Source organism: Jaculus jaculus, chromosome 23, assembly GCF_020740685.1.
Source record: "Jaculus jaculus isolate mJacJac1 chromosome 23, mJacJac1.mat.Y.cur, whole genome shotgun sequence".
Classification (NCBI taxonomy): Eukaryota; Metazoa; Chordata; class Mammalia; order Rodentia; family Dipodidae; genus Jaculus; species Jaculus jaculus.
In genome coordinates, this window is record NC_059124.1 from 7,477,294 (window position 1) to 7,490,907 (window position 13,614).

Sequence of the window (13,614 nt, forward strand, 5' to 3'; positions counted from 1 at the left end):
AGGGAATTATTGGAGACAAACCATTGAGGAGCCGAGACAAGATCCAGGCCCAGTAAGTCTGGCTTCTAGTTCCTTACAAGCAAGATAGAGCTAAAGGGTATTTTCTTTCTCTCTCTCCCTCTCTCTTTCTCTCTTTCTGCCCAGGCTATTCTGAAATTTGTTATGTAGCTGAGGATGACCTTGAGCTTCTCCTAAGTGCTAGGATTTTAGGTATATACTACAACATCCTGTTTCTGCCGTACTGGGGAATTGAACCCACGGCTTCCAGTGTGCTAGGTGAGCACTGTACTGACTGAGCCGCATCCGTGAGCTTAAGCATTTGCCTTCATGGCAGGGCATCACTATGGCAGGTGCTGTGGTGGTTGGCTATTCACGGGGGGGGGGGGGCCTGGGCTGAGACCACATCTCGTCCTGGCTGCCTGAGGCTGGTCTCACCGTGACCGCTGGCTGCAAGTCGGCCGAGCCGTGCTTGGGACACAGGGACTGATCACCGCACGGGCACACCCTCCACTTTCATTACAGTGGGGTCAGGAGGCAGGTTTAAACTGGGGACGCCAAACCTGGAAAATGTAAAAAGGGGGGGGGGGGCTGGAGGGATGGCTTAGCGGTTAAGGTGCTTGCCTGCAAAGCCAAAGCACCTCACTTCGATTCCCCAGGACCCACATAAGCCGGATGCACAAGGGGGCGCACGCGTCTGGAGTTTGTCTGCAATGGCTGGAGGCCCTGGCGTGCCCATTCTCTCTCTCTCTCTCTCCCTCTCTCCCTCTTTGCCTCTCTCAAATAAATAAATAAATAGATAATAAAATATTTTATTTAAAAAAAAGTAAAAAGGGCAGAATTGGCCAAGCCTTCTTGAGAATTTGGTCACGAAGGTCCTTCCCCAGCGGTCCCCAGCCTGCGCTTAGCTCACCATTTGAACGGGTAAGGGCTTTGAAACGTGATGGAGGAACCAGCACCCACCAGGGGGACCCTCAGCCTCCTCTCTCCACAGAGTCTCGTCATGCCTGTGACAGTCTGTTAAGGAATCTCTCCCTAGGTCAGCGAGCCATGACAGTGCACTCTGAAAGGAGTGATGAAGGAAGGCTCTGGGAAGATGGCAGACGCAAGTGGTTTCTGAGTTTCCTTCATATCGCATCACTTCGATTCCTCACGGAATATCTTTTCCTGAAAAGTCTTCTTTAAAGCCGGGTGTGGGGGCGCACGCCTTTAATCCCAGCACTCGGGAGGCAGAGGTAGGAGGATCGCCGTGAGTTCGAGGCCACCCTGAGACTACAGAGTGAATTCCAGGTCAGCCTGAGCTAGAGTGAGACCCTACCTCAAAAAGCCAAAAAGTAAAAATAAAAAGTCTCCTTTAATCTGAAAATACTAGTGTCAGAAGGTTTGTTTCTTGAAAGCCTTTAAAAAAAAATGTTTATTTGACAGAGAAAGGGGAGAGAGAGAGAGAATGTACGTGCCAGGGCCTCCAGCCACTGCAAATGCCCTCCAGACATGTGCGCCCCCTTGTGCATCTGGCTAACGTGGGTCCTGGGGAATCAAACCTGGGTCCTTTGACTATGCAAGCAAACACCTTAACCACTAAGTCATCCCTGCAGCCTGAAAGGCTTTTTTATTATGGTCATTCATTGGAGTGTTTTATGCCTCTTCAAAGCTGAAGCAAATGGCACCTCAAACAGAAGAAACTGTTGGGGAGAAGGAAGCTTGAGAGCCCTGTTTGCAGGCTTTGTGGGTGTCTTTGAAACCAGCAGAGGTTCCTAAGGCTCCCTGGAAATATGGAGCATCAGGGGCACCCCCAGACCACCAGGAAAGAGGCAGTTCCCTCATGCTAGGGCCACAGCAGAGGCGATGAGGGTGTTTCAAAGGCTAAGGCATAGATGGAAACAATGATTTCCCTTTCCAGAACTCGGGAATCGACTATGGAGACGTTTCTTCCAGAGTGGCCCTACGCGAGAGACTGAAATGTAAACCTTTCGACTGGTACCTGAGGAACGTCTATCCACATCTGAGGCCCCCCGGCAACATCGTGGCCTACGGGAGAGTACGTAGGGGGGCCAATCCCGTTTTAGATTTCACTCGCTTGGCTCGAAAAGACCAGGCAAGAAAGTCAAATCGCATGTCTGCCCAGCCAAGGGACATTCCCCCAAACCCTTCCTTTCCAAACTCCTCTTCCTCTTCTAGCCCTGCGTGGGCTCCTGGTCTTGGAAGGGTTCTTCTCCTCTCTTGCTCTCCAATCCCACACGCTTCCTCCTCTGCTCACCTGAACTGGGCAGGAGCGGGTCGCTCCCCGCCGCTTGCTGTTTTCTGATACCCTTGGTACCAGGGGACAATGCAAGGCCTTGGAAAGCCCAGGGGCCTCTCTTTCCAACAGCGTGGTCATGGTTTTGTGGGGTTTTTTTCTCCCCCCCTTTAGATGAAAAATTTATTGGAGGACAGTATCTGCCTGGACCAAGGACCTATTCCAGGCAACACCCCCGTCATGTATACCTGCCATGAATTCAGTTCACAGGTATGTTCCGCGGCCAAGGTGGTGTGCACTGGCTCAGCCCCTGGTAGCCTCTACACCATTACGCTCAGTGTTAGAGGGTGGGGAGGTGGGCATTCTGGGTAATGTGTAAATATGTCCTGTTGATTGAACACATCGCAGTACAGTACAATAGGGGCAGGGAGGATAGGCAGGAAGGCCTTGTTGCTTGACATTCCTTTTCCAGGTAATTTAAAAAATATTTCATTTTATTTATTTATGGGGGGGGGGAGAGACTGGGCGTGCCAGGGCCTCCAGCCACTGCTAATGAACTCCAGACTCACGTGCCACCTTGTGCATCTGGCTTTCGTGGGTCCTGGGGAATGGAAACTGGGTCCTATGGCTTTGCAGGCAAGTGATTTAAGCACTAAGCCATTTCTCCAGCTGTGGGTAATTTTTTTATTTTTTTTAAATTTTTTTAAAATTTTTTATTTATTTATTTGAGAGCAAGAGACACAGAGAGAAAGACACATAGAGGGAGAGAGGGAGAATGGGCGCGCCAGGGCTTCCAGCCTGTGCAAACGAACTCCAGACGCGTGCGCCCCCTTATGAATCTGGCTAACGTGGGACCTGGGGAACCGAGCCTCGAACCGGGGTCCTTAGGCTTCACAGGCAAGTGCTTAACCGCTAAGCCATCTCTCCAGCCCAATTTTCTTTTTTTTTTTTTTTTTTTTTCCCCGGCAGTCACCTCCAATCCCTTCCCTGGGAATTCACTTTGTAGTCTCAGGGTGGCCTCCAGCTCTTGGTGATCCACCAACCTCTGCTCCCCAAGTGCTGGGAGTAGAGGGGTGCGCCACCACGGCCGGCTCAGGTTCAGAACTTGAAGGAAGGTTTCTGGGGATTTTGAGGTGGCTTCTTTGATTTATTTCTTATTATTGACGATTTCCGTAATTATAGACAATAAACCATGCTAACTCCCTCCCACTTTCCCCTTCACAGCTCCTCAGGGAGGCTTTTAATTTCAGATGAGTATTTGCTTCAAAGAGAAGTTGGCCTCGGGCTGGAGGGATGGCTTAGCGGTTAAGGTGCTTGCCTGCAAAGGCAAAGGACCTCAGTTCGATCCCCCCGGGACCCACATAAGCCAGATGCACATCTGGAGTTCATTTGCAGTGGCTGGAGGCCCTGGCGTGCCCATTCTGTCTCTCTCCCTCTCTTTCTCTTTCTCTCAAATAAATAAAAATGAAATGCTTTAGAAAAAAGAAGCAGCAGCTGGGCGTGGTGGTGCACGCCTTTAATCCCAGCCCTCGGGAGGCAGAGGTAGGAGGATCGCCATGAGTTCAAGGCCACCCTGAGACTTCATAGTGAATTCCAGGTCAGCCTGGGCTAGAGTGAGACCCTACCTCAAAAAACCAAAAAAAAAAAAGGGCTGGAGAGATGGCTTAGCGGTTAAGTGCTTGCCTGTGAAGCCTAAGGACCCCGGTTCGAGGCTCGGTTCCCCAGGTCCCACGTTAGCCAGATGCACAAGGGGGCGCACGCATCTGGAGTTCGTTTGCAGAGGCTGGAAGCCCTGGCGCGCCCATTCTCTCTCTCTCCCTCTATCTGTCTTTCTCTCTGTGTCGTTCTCAAATAAATAAAACAAAGAAAAAAAAAACTAAAAAAAAAAAAGAAGCGTTGGCCTCGTCCACGCTTGATTTGGAGGCTGTTAGTCAGCTCTTCCTTGCTGTGGGACAATGCACAGTGCCTGAGATTAGCATGTGAAGGGAGGAAGAAGTTTTGCGAGGTTTCATGGCTGCGTGGTCTCCCTGGTGCTGCACATCAGATCAGGGCTCCGGCCGGGGACAAGATATAGCCCTACCTCCAAGAACATGCCCCCAGCAGCTTCCCTCCTCCAGCTAAGCTACCTTTCTCAATAACACCATCCGATGCCAGCTCGCAGGTCCATTGAGTAGGTCAGCGCACTCACGAGCCAATCAGCTCTCAATGATTAGCTCCGCCATCTGGGGACCATTTCTTGAATACATGAGCCCTTTGGGGGAATACTACTTACCCAAGCCAAAAGAAAGTTCTTTAAAAAAAAAAAATTTTGTATTTATTTATTGTGTGTGTGTGAGAGAGAGAGAGAGCACGCGTGCACCAGGCCCTCTTGTGACTACACACCAACTCCAGACCCATGTGCCACTTTGCGCATCTGGCTTTACATGAGTCCTGGGGGATTGAACCCGGGCCACCGGCTTTGCAGCGAAGGGCTTTTATCCGCGGAGCCCTGCCTCCGGTCCCATAACAGAGTTCTTGTGGCAAAGGAGGTGGGCTGAGTGATCTTGTTCTCCTTCGTCTTCTTGCTGGAACCTGCTGGGACCTGGGGGAAAGACAGTGGAGCTCCTGTGGCCCAGGATGGCTCACAGCTGCCGTGGACTCACAGGGCACTCCCTAATGCCCCCTCCTAGCACGCCCTTTGCTCTCTTGTAGAACGTATACCACCTCCTCTCTGGGGAGTTCTACGTGGGCCATCTGACTGCAGAGGCAAGCACCAATGACCGCTGCTTAACAGACCCTGGCAGCGGGGAGAAGGCCAAGTTGGAGCCATGTTCCAAGGCAGCCAGAAATGGACTGCATATCTACTGGGATTTTAAAATGGTGAGTGGCGGGCTGGAAAGATGGCTTAGCGGTTAAGCGCTTGCCTGTGAAGCCTAAGGACCCCGGTTCGAGGCTCGGTTCCCCAGGTCCCACGTTAGCCAGATGCACAAGGGGGCGCATGTGTCTGGAGTTCGTTTGCAGAGGCTGGAAGCCCTGGCGCGCCCATTCTCTCTCTCTCCCTCTATCTGTCTTTCTCTCTGTGTCTGTCGCTCTCAAATAAATAAAAAAAAAAAATTTTAAAATGGTGAGTGGCATGGTTTTGAAGGGACAAGTATCTTCAGAGTCTACAAGAAGAGGTTCTGAAGCCGGGCGTGGTGGCGCACGCCTTTAATCCCAGCACTCGGGAGGCAGAGGTAGAGGGATCACCGTGAGTTCAAGGCCACACTGAGACTCCCTAGTGAATTCTAGGTCAGCCTGAGCTAGAGTGAGACCCTACCTTGAGAAAAAAATAAAAATAAAAAGACGTTCTAGCCGGGCGTGGTGGCGCACGCCTTTAATCCCAGCACTCGGGAGGCAGAGGTAGGAGGATCGCAGTGAGTTCGAGGCCTGCCTGAGACTACATAGTGAATTCCAGGTCAGCCTGAGCTAGAGTGAGACCCTATCTCAAAAAAAAAAAAAAGGTTCTGATTTAATTGCATTTGATAGCTTCAGATAAATTAATTTCTGTGGCAGCATGCAGGGCAAACTTTGCACCTAGTCCGGAAACACAGTCTCTTGAACACAGAGGGTTAAAAAGGAAAAACGGAATCTGCTTTGGCTCAGTATAGAGCTTGGGTTTAAGTCCTATAGCAGGCACTTCTAGAATGTTCTCAACTTCTTCCGTAGCTGTTTCCTCAACTATAAACTCGAGATAATAAATATCTACTTCATGGGTCTGTGAGGAGGATTAAATGAGATGGTGGGTGGCATGGTGCCCGGCACACAGTCGTATTTGTTCTGTACGGGCCACTAGTTGACTGTTGTTTTAATGTAGTTCCTTATTTAATTATAGGTGTGTGTACATGGCTATGTAGAACAAGGGATTGGTGTGCCAGGGCCACTTTGTGCCTCACTTTGCATGGGTGCTGGTGATTGATCCCAGGCAGGCTGTTCAAGAAAATCCCTTTTAGGGCTGGAGAGATGGCTCAGTGGTTAAGTGCTTGCCTATGAAGCCTAAGGACCCCGGTTCGAGGCTCGATTCCCCAGGACCCACGTTAGCCAGATGCACAAGGGGGCACATGCGTCTGGAGTTCGTTTGCAGTGGCTGGAAGCCCTGGTGCGCCCATTCTCTCTCTCTTTCTCTCTCTGTCTGTCGCTCTCAAATAAATAAAAATAAAAATAAATTAAAAGACAAAAAGAAAAGTCCTTTAAACCACTGAACCATCTCCCCAGCCTTTGGGGAGATAATTACATACTTGTTTACAATATATTTTGATCATATCCACCTCCATTACCTTTTTCTGTCTCTCTACCCCCTCTTGCTAAACCTCACTTCCTCTTCCCAAGTAGATGTCTTTATTTTTCAATTTTCAATGTTATTATTAATGAGTATCAGAGAGTAAGGAGCACTGGGCTCGAGTCTGAACTGGATTAACATGAAAGCCCTGTGTGTGTTCAGACAGTGGTACGCACCCGTGACCCCAGCAGTGGCCACAGCCCTGGGTGTGCCCAGACACAGTGGTAAACACTCATGATCCCAGCACATGGGAGAGCGAGAGAAATCAGAAGACTGCTACAAACTCAAGGCCAGTCTGACATACATAGTGAATTTCAGGCCAGCCCAGGGCTACATAGAGAGACTTTTTCTCAGAAAGACAACCAACCAAGCAGTGGGTGAAACTTAGCATCAAATGACCAGGAACTGGGTAGAGGGGATTTGTCAGAAGTCACACTTCAGTGACCCAAGGAACTTGTCTGGCCCACTGTCTGTGTGTGAATTTGCCCTAGGTCCAGGTTTGCTCCAAAGGCTTGTGGGTCGCTGGGCTCCTTCAGTAGCCTGGGATGTCCTGAGTGGGTGTACTGGCCTGTCTGTGGTCCTGTCTGCTCTGAACACCTGGGTGTTGTGTCAGCTTCAGGAATCTCACTTTGAAAAATAATGCATGGACAATTTAGGTTAGCAATTTCTTTTCCCCCGAAGTAGGGTCTCACTCTAGCCCAGGCTGACCTGGAATTCACTATGTAGTCTCAGGCTGGCCTTGAACTCACAGCAGTCCTCCTACCTCTGCCTCCCGAGTACTGGGATTAAAGGTGTGCGCCACCACGCCAGGCCAGGTTAACAATTTTTTTTAAAAAAGAATGGCTGAGTTAATGATAACCTATTTACTTATTCATTTATTTGAGAGAGAGAGAGAGAAAGACAGAGAGAATGGGTGCGTGAGGGGCTCTAGTCACTGCAAACGAACTCCAGATGCACATGCCACCTTGTGCATCTGCTTATGTGGGTCCTGGGGAATCGAACCTGGGTCCTTTAGCTTTGCAAGCAAGTGCCTTGACCACTAAGCCATCTTTTTATTTTTGAGATTTAAAAGTTTCACTCTGATGCCTGGGCTGGCCTAGAATATGTCATCCTCAAATCTCTGAGTGCTGGAATTATAGGAGCATACCTGGTAAGGAATATGCTGTCTGCACTGGGAAGGCGTAGCAGACAGCCTCAGGTTCGCTGCAATGAACTTCCAGACCAGGCACAGTCATGGAGGAAGGGACCCATGGAAGCTTATAGATCCATGGAGGAAGTTCCATAATGGCAGAAGAAGCTGGCCTGCCTTCACAGGTCCAAGCAGAGAGAGAGAGATAAGCACAAGCCTAAAAGCCAAAAAACCGCACAGCACAGCACACTTCAGGAACTCCAGCCAGACACACTTTGCCTATCTTTAGATTGAAATCTCAAACCTACCACCACACCTTAAGATCCGCCCACTGACACTGCCTCCAGCCAGGAGGCTGTAGATGCAAACTACAAGCTAATAAAACACTGACTATACTGGGGGCCGTCTGTTCAAACCACCCCAGCAGGAGGGTGTTGGTCAACTCTTCATCGCTTATCAAGTAAGGAGATAATGAACTCACAGAGAGAGGATGTTTAATTTTTCTCCGTTTTAGAAGTTGTGGCCCATCATGGATTTAGCCCCGTGGTTTGAAGCCTTGTTGCACACGGCAGGGGACACATGATGAACAAAGTACACTCATGTCATGAGTCACAGTGCGGAAGAGAAAGAGGGGGAGTCTGGGGTCTCACAGTCCCAACGACAGGAAGACCTCCTACAAGTCCCCACCTCTTGAAATGTCTACTACCTCCCAAGTGCCAAGCTGAGAGCTAGGGTTTTAACACATGTGCTCCTGAGGAACATCCTGGATCCAGACTGTAGCAAGGAATCCCAGGAGAGCATTCTTGAGACCATGGTTGGGAACTCAGTTTGAACTGTTACCCTTCTAGGGATATTTTGTAATTTAATAAATTGAATTTCTTTCATCATTACCAACTGTATTTGTAAGTACCTTCCAAAATTCGATTTATGTTTAAGGATCATTTATCTCTTAAATGTTTCCAGAGTGCCAATTAAAGTAAACTCTCAACATGACACATTAAATTATTCAGTTTCACATGGCAAAAAAATTAGTATCCCAGCCGGGCATGGTGGTACACGGGGTGCAGGAGGATCACCATGAGTTCGAGGTCACCCTGAGACAACACAGTGAATTCCAGGTCAATCTGAGCTAGAGTGAGAGCCTACCTCGAAAAGCCAGACCAAAAACAAAAATTAGTATCCCAGGGCTTGAGACATGGCTTAGCAGTGAAGGCACTTGCCTACAAAGACAAGGGCCCCAAGTTTGATTCCCCAGTACCCATGTAAACCACATGCATAAGGTGGCCCATGTGTCTGGAGGCCCCGTCTCTCTGTCTGTGTCTTTTTCTCTCAAAATAAGTAAATAAATAAATAAAGTGTATATTCAAAAAATATTGGTATCCCAAGGGTAATTGGTAAGGTGTTGATTTTTCTTAAATATAACAAGTCATTCCCATTAGTAACCAGATAGACCATCTTTTACAAATACTGCTTTGTTCTTTTATCACTTATATTTTATCCTAATCCTCTAGGGCATGCTGTCTATCTTAAAGAAATAATTATGTATCCCTAACATTTGTATAATTGTCATTCTAAGGGAATCTTGGAAGATGGCTATCTTACTTTTCTTGTTGCCAAAACAAAACAACAAACAAACAAACAAACAAACAAAACACACACCTGGGCTGGAGAGATGGCTTAGCAGTTAAAGTGCTTGCTTGTGAAGCCTAAGGACCCATGTTCGACTCTCCAGATCCCTTGTAACCCAGACACACAAAGGTGAGGCAAACGCAAGGCTGCACACGCCCACTAGGTGGCGCAAGCATCTGGAGCTTGATTTCAGTAGCTAAGGCCCCGGCGAGCCAATTCTCTCTCTGAAATAAAATGAACATTTTCAAAAATTAAAAAAAGAAAACAAAGCAAACAACAACAACAAAAATCACCTGACAAAAGCAACTTAACCGGACTGGAGAGATGGCTTAGCGGTTAAGCGCTTGCCTGTGAAGCCTAAGGACCCCGGTTCGAGGCTCAGTTCCCCAGGTCCCACGTTAGCCAGATGCACAAGGGGGCGCACACGTCTGGAGTTCATTTGCAGAGGCTGGAAGCCCTGGCGCGCCCATTCTCTCTCTCTGCCTCTATCTGTCTTTCTCTCTGTGTCTGTTGCTCTCAAATAAATAAATAAATAAATAAATAAATTTAAAAAAAAAAAAGCAACTTAACCAAGAAAGGTGTGTTTTGGCTCATGGTGTGAAGACACAGGGCACCGTGGTAGGGAGGCAGGGCAGCAGGGGCACAAGGTGGCCGGCCACGTTGCATTCACAGTCAGGAAGGACAGAGATGAATGCTGGGGCTCAACTCACTGTCCTTTTTTTTATTGTGTTCTGGATCTCAGCACCTGGGATGGTGCCACCCACACTTAAGGTCTTTCTCCTTTATTATTATTTTTTTTTATCTTTTTGTTTTTTTGAGATAGGGTCTCACTCTAGCCCAGGCTGACCTGGGTGGGATTCACCATGGAGTCTCAGGGTGGCCTCGAACTCACGGCGATCCTCCTACCTCTGCCTCCCGAGTGCTGGGATTAAAGGCGTGCGCCACCACGCCCGGCTTCCCTGACCTGTTTTCATTGTGTTCTGGATCTCAGCACCTGGGATGGTGCCACCCACACTTAAGGTCTTTCTCCTTTATTATTATTATTATTTTTTTAATCTTTTTGGGTTTTTGAGATAGGGTCTCACTCTAGCTCAGGCTGACCTGGGTGGGATTCACTATGGAGTCTCAGGGTGGCCTCGAACTCACGGCGATCCTCCTACCTCTGCCTCCCGAGTGCTGGGATTAAAGGCGTGCGCCACCACGCCCGGCTTCCCTGACCTGTTTTCATTGTGTTCTGGATCTCAGCACCTGGGATGGTGCCACCCACACTTAAGGTCTTTCTCCTTTATTATTATTATTTTTTTTTAATCTTTTTGGGTTTTTGAGATAGGGTCTCACTCTAGCTCAGGCTGACCTGGGTGGGATTCACCATGGAGTCTCAGGGTGGCCTCGAACTCACGGCGATCCTCCTACCTCTGCCTCCCGAGTGCTGGGATTAAAGGCGTGCGCCACCGTGCCTGGCTAGGTCTTCCTCCTTTAATCAAGCCTGTCTGGAAACACTCTAGCACCCCTAGGGTCTTGTCTCTCAAGTGATGCTAAGTCACATCCCGCTGATTAGGAAGGTTGACCATCACAATGGCTGGAGGCTGAGGACGGAGTCGGTTTGAGCTGAGCAGGAGATCTGGTCTGCAGGGCGTCCAGGACCTTGCGCTTGAAATGCTGAGGTCCAGGCCACCGCTGTTTCGATGGTCACCCTGACCAGAACTGCAAAAGCCAACGAAGGAAGGGGACAGTCTCCTGTGTTTCTTCACTCCACGTTCATCTGGAGTCAGATTGTCCTCGTCCGCAGTCCTTTTCCATCTGTTTGAGGTCTGAGGATCAGAAACTTTTCAGATATCAAAATGATATATGATATATGTGGGGGGCAATGTAAAAAAATTTTTTTTTTTCTTTTGAGGTAGAGTCTCACTCTAGACCAGGCTGACCTGGAACTTACTCTGGAGCCTCAGGCAGTCCTCAAAATCACATCCGTCCTCCTACCTCTGCTTCCAGCTAAAACTGATCTTATGCCTGAATGCTGACTCCCTTTCTTGATTTTGTAGGTCCAACTTACAAATCACTCTCACGAAAAGTTACCCAAAGCATTTTCCAGAATCGAGAGACAGATGAGCCTTAGAGCGCCTTATTTACGTCCAGTGGCATAATTCTGCATCCTGAGTGATTCAGAGAAGGTTCTGCACTCTGGGGAGCACAGCGTAGCTGCTGAGAAAAGACCCTGAGAGTGGTGTCCTGAGGAGCAAGGACTCAGTGCCAAGAGTCCAGCACGTGGGGTGGCGACGCAAAGGCAGGCTGGGAAGGTGGGCGGGGCCAAGATGACAGCGAGGGCACTGAGGGGTGCTTCAGGTGGGGGTGAGATGTGGAGGCGCCATGGGGGTGACAGGTGCGGAGAAGTTATCACCGGTGGAAGTGGGGAGCACAGATGAGGAAAGGAGCCAGGGGAGTGTGTGGACTGCAAAGTGGGGGAGAGGCGCACACGGGAGGCACTGGGCGACACGCAGGCAAACACGGGGATGGGGTGTGGAGAGTCACACACGGGGATGGGAATGTAGAGAGACCAGAATGTTAGGCAGGAAGAATGTCCTCCAGGAGTGATGGCAGCTGGCTCAGAACATAGAGGGGGCTGCCCGTGGGTGAGAGGGAGACAGGGGCTCCTTTGGTGGCATACACAGGCTGAGTCTGGCAAACTGGATGGCTTTACTGTGAAGAGAGAGAGAGAGAATCAAACTGCAGGTGCACGCTCCATCTTGTGCACACGTGTGACCTTGCATCACCTTGTACGTCTGGCTTGTGTGGGATTTGGAGAGTCAAACATAGGTCCTTAGGCTTTGCTAGCAAGCACCTTAACCACTAAGCAATCTATCCAGCCCCAACTCTTTTTAAAAATAAATATATATAATTGTTTTTATTGTTATTAGACAGAAAGAGAGAGAGAAGGGGCATGCCAGGGTCTCAAGCCACTGCAGATGAACTCCAGACACATGTGCCACCTTGTGCATTTGGCTTACTTGGGTTCTGGGGAATCGAACCTGGGTCTTTAAGCTTCACAGGCTGTCTGTCCAGCGCTCCACTCCAATTCTTTTTTATAAAAAATATTTTATTTTTATTTATGTAATTGACAGAGAAAGAAAGAGAGAGAGAGAGAGAGAGAGAGAGAGAGAGAGAGAGAATAGGCGTGCCAGGGCCCCCAGCCACTGCAAACGAACTCCAGACACGTGCACCCCCTTGTGCATCTGGCTAACATGGGTCCTGGGGAATCGAACCTGGGTCCTTTAGCTTTGCAGGCAAATAAATGCCTTAACTGCCAAGCCATCCCTCCAGCCCTCCACTTCATTTCTTTTGCTCCAAAGCCCACAGTGAACCATAATGAGTGGTTAGAAGCTGTCATTTAGAGGGGTGGAGAAAATGGGGCGTGATTCCTGAGCATGGCTTCTAGTCATTATAGAGGGAGGGGCAGGATGAGAAAGGGAGGTGGCCCGAGGGGCTCTGAAGTGGAGACAGACAAGCAAAGGAAGGTGGGCAGCGAAGGGTGGTCCCCAGGCTGTAAGATGCCATGCTCCATAGTGAGCTGGCGGCGGGGGGCGGGGTAGTTAATGAAGGATGGTCCTGAGTGTTATAAGATGCCACAGTCCATGGCTCAGCTGCCCGGTTCCATGGACAAGTGGCTGGGACAGAAGGCTCTTCCCTCGGTGGCTTGGTGAGGACGGAGGGACTCTCCAGCGTGACCCTGACCGTAGCAGTGAGAGCGGGGCCAGCGGGCATGCCACCTAGGAAGGGCATTTCAACACTTTGTCTCTCCTGTCACACAGGGGACGGCTGTCGTGAACAGAGACACCAAGCGATGTCTGGAGATCAAGAAGGACCCCTCAGGTACCTACGAGCTGGTGCTGCGAAACTGCACCCTGCAGAGGTGGAGAATCCAGCACACTGTAAGAACCTGGGGCCGCTAGCGACCAGCGAGCCAGAGCCTGGGCTGGACGTGCTAATTCTGGCGGCTCAGTGGCCCCTAGCCTGAGCGCTGGCGAGAGGCGCGGACACAGAAGCTGCGTGTTCAGTTCCCGTGCCGCCGGGCACGTGCCGACGAATGAATGGCCAAGCTGCTTGATGAAATTCCTCCGTCAGCGTCCTTCCCCTCCAGTGCGTTTGGGTCGCCAATCCCTCCAATGCCAAAAGCACCCAGAACGTGAAGAGAGAGGACCAGGCGCCTCACTTCATCGTGGCTCATTAAGAGTCCGTGCATGGAAAAAGCAATAGAAAAGTCCAGTCCTGCCAGGCGTGGTGGAGCACACCTTTAATCCCAGCACACTTGGGAGGTAGGAGGGCCGCCCATGA

The 13,614-nt window shown here is 49.8% G+C and overlaps 1 protein-coding gene across 1 annotated transcript in view; it reads left to right on the top strand.

The window, feature by feature from the left end:
• Positions 1 to 13,232, top strand: part of Galnt8 (polypeptide N-acetylgalactosaminyltransferase 8) — a 46,274-nt gene extending 33,042 nt beyond the window's left edge. The window contains exons 9-12 of the mRNA XM_045139801.1: positions 1,898 to 2,035; positions 2,408 to 2,503; positions 4,925 to 5,092; positions 13,092 to 13,232. Coding sequence (XP_044995736.1) covers positions 1,898 to 2,035; positions 2,408 to 2,503; positions 4,925 to 5,092; positions 13,092 to 13,232 — 543 coding nt within the window. The remainder of the gene's footprint in view (positions 1 to 1,897; positions 2,036 to 2,407; positions 2,504 to 4,924; positions 5,093 to 13,091) is intronic.
• The last annotated feature ends 382 nt before the right edge of the window (positions 13,233 to 13,614 follow it).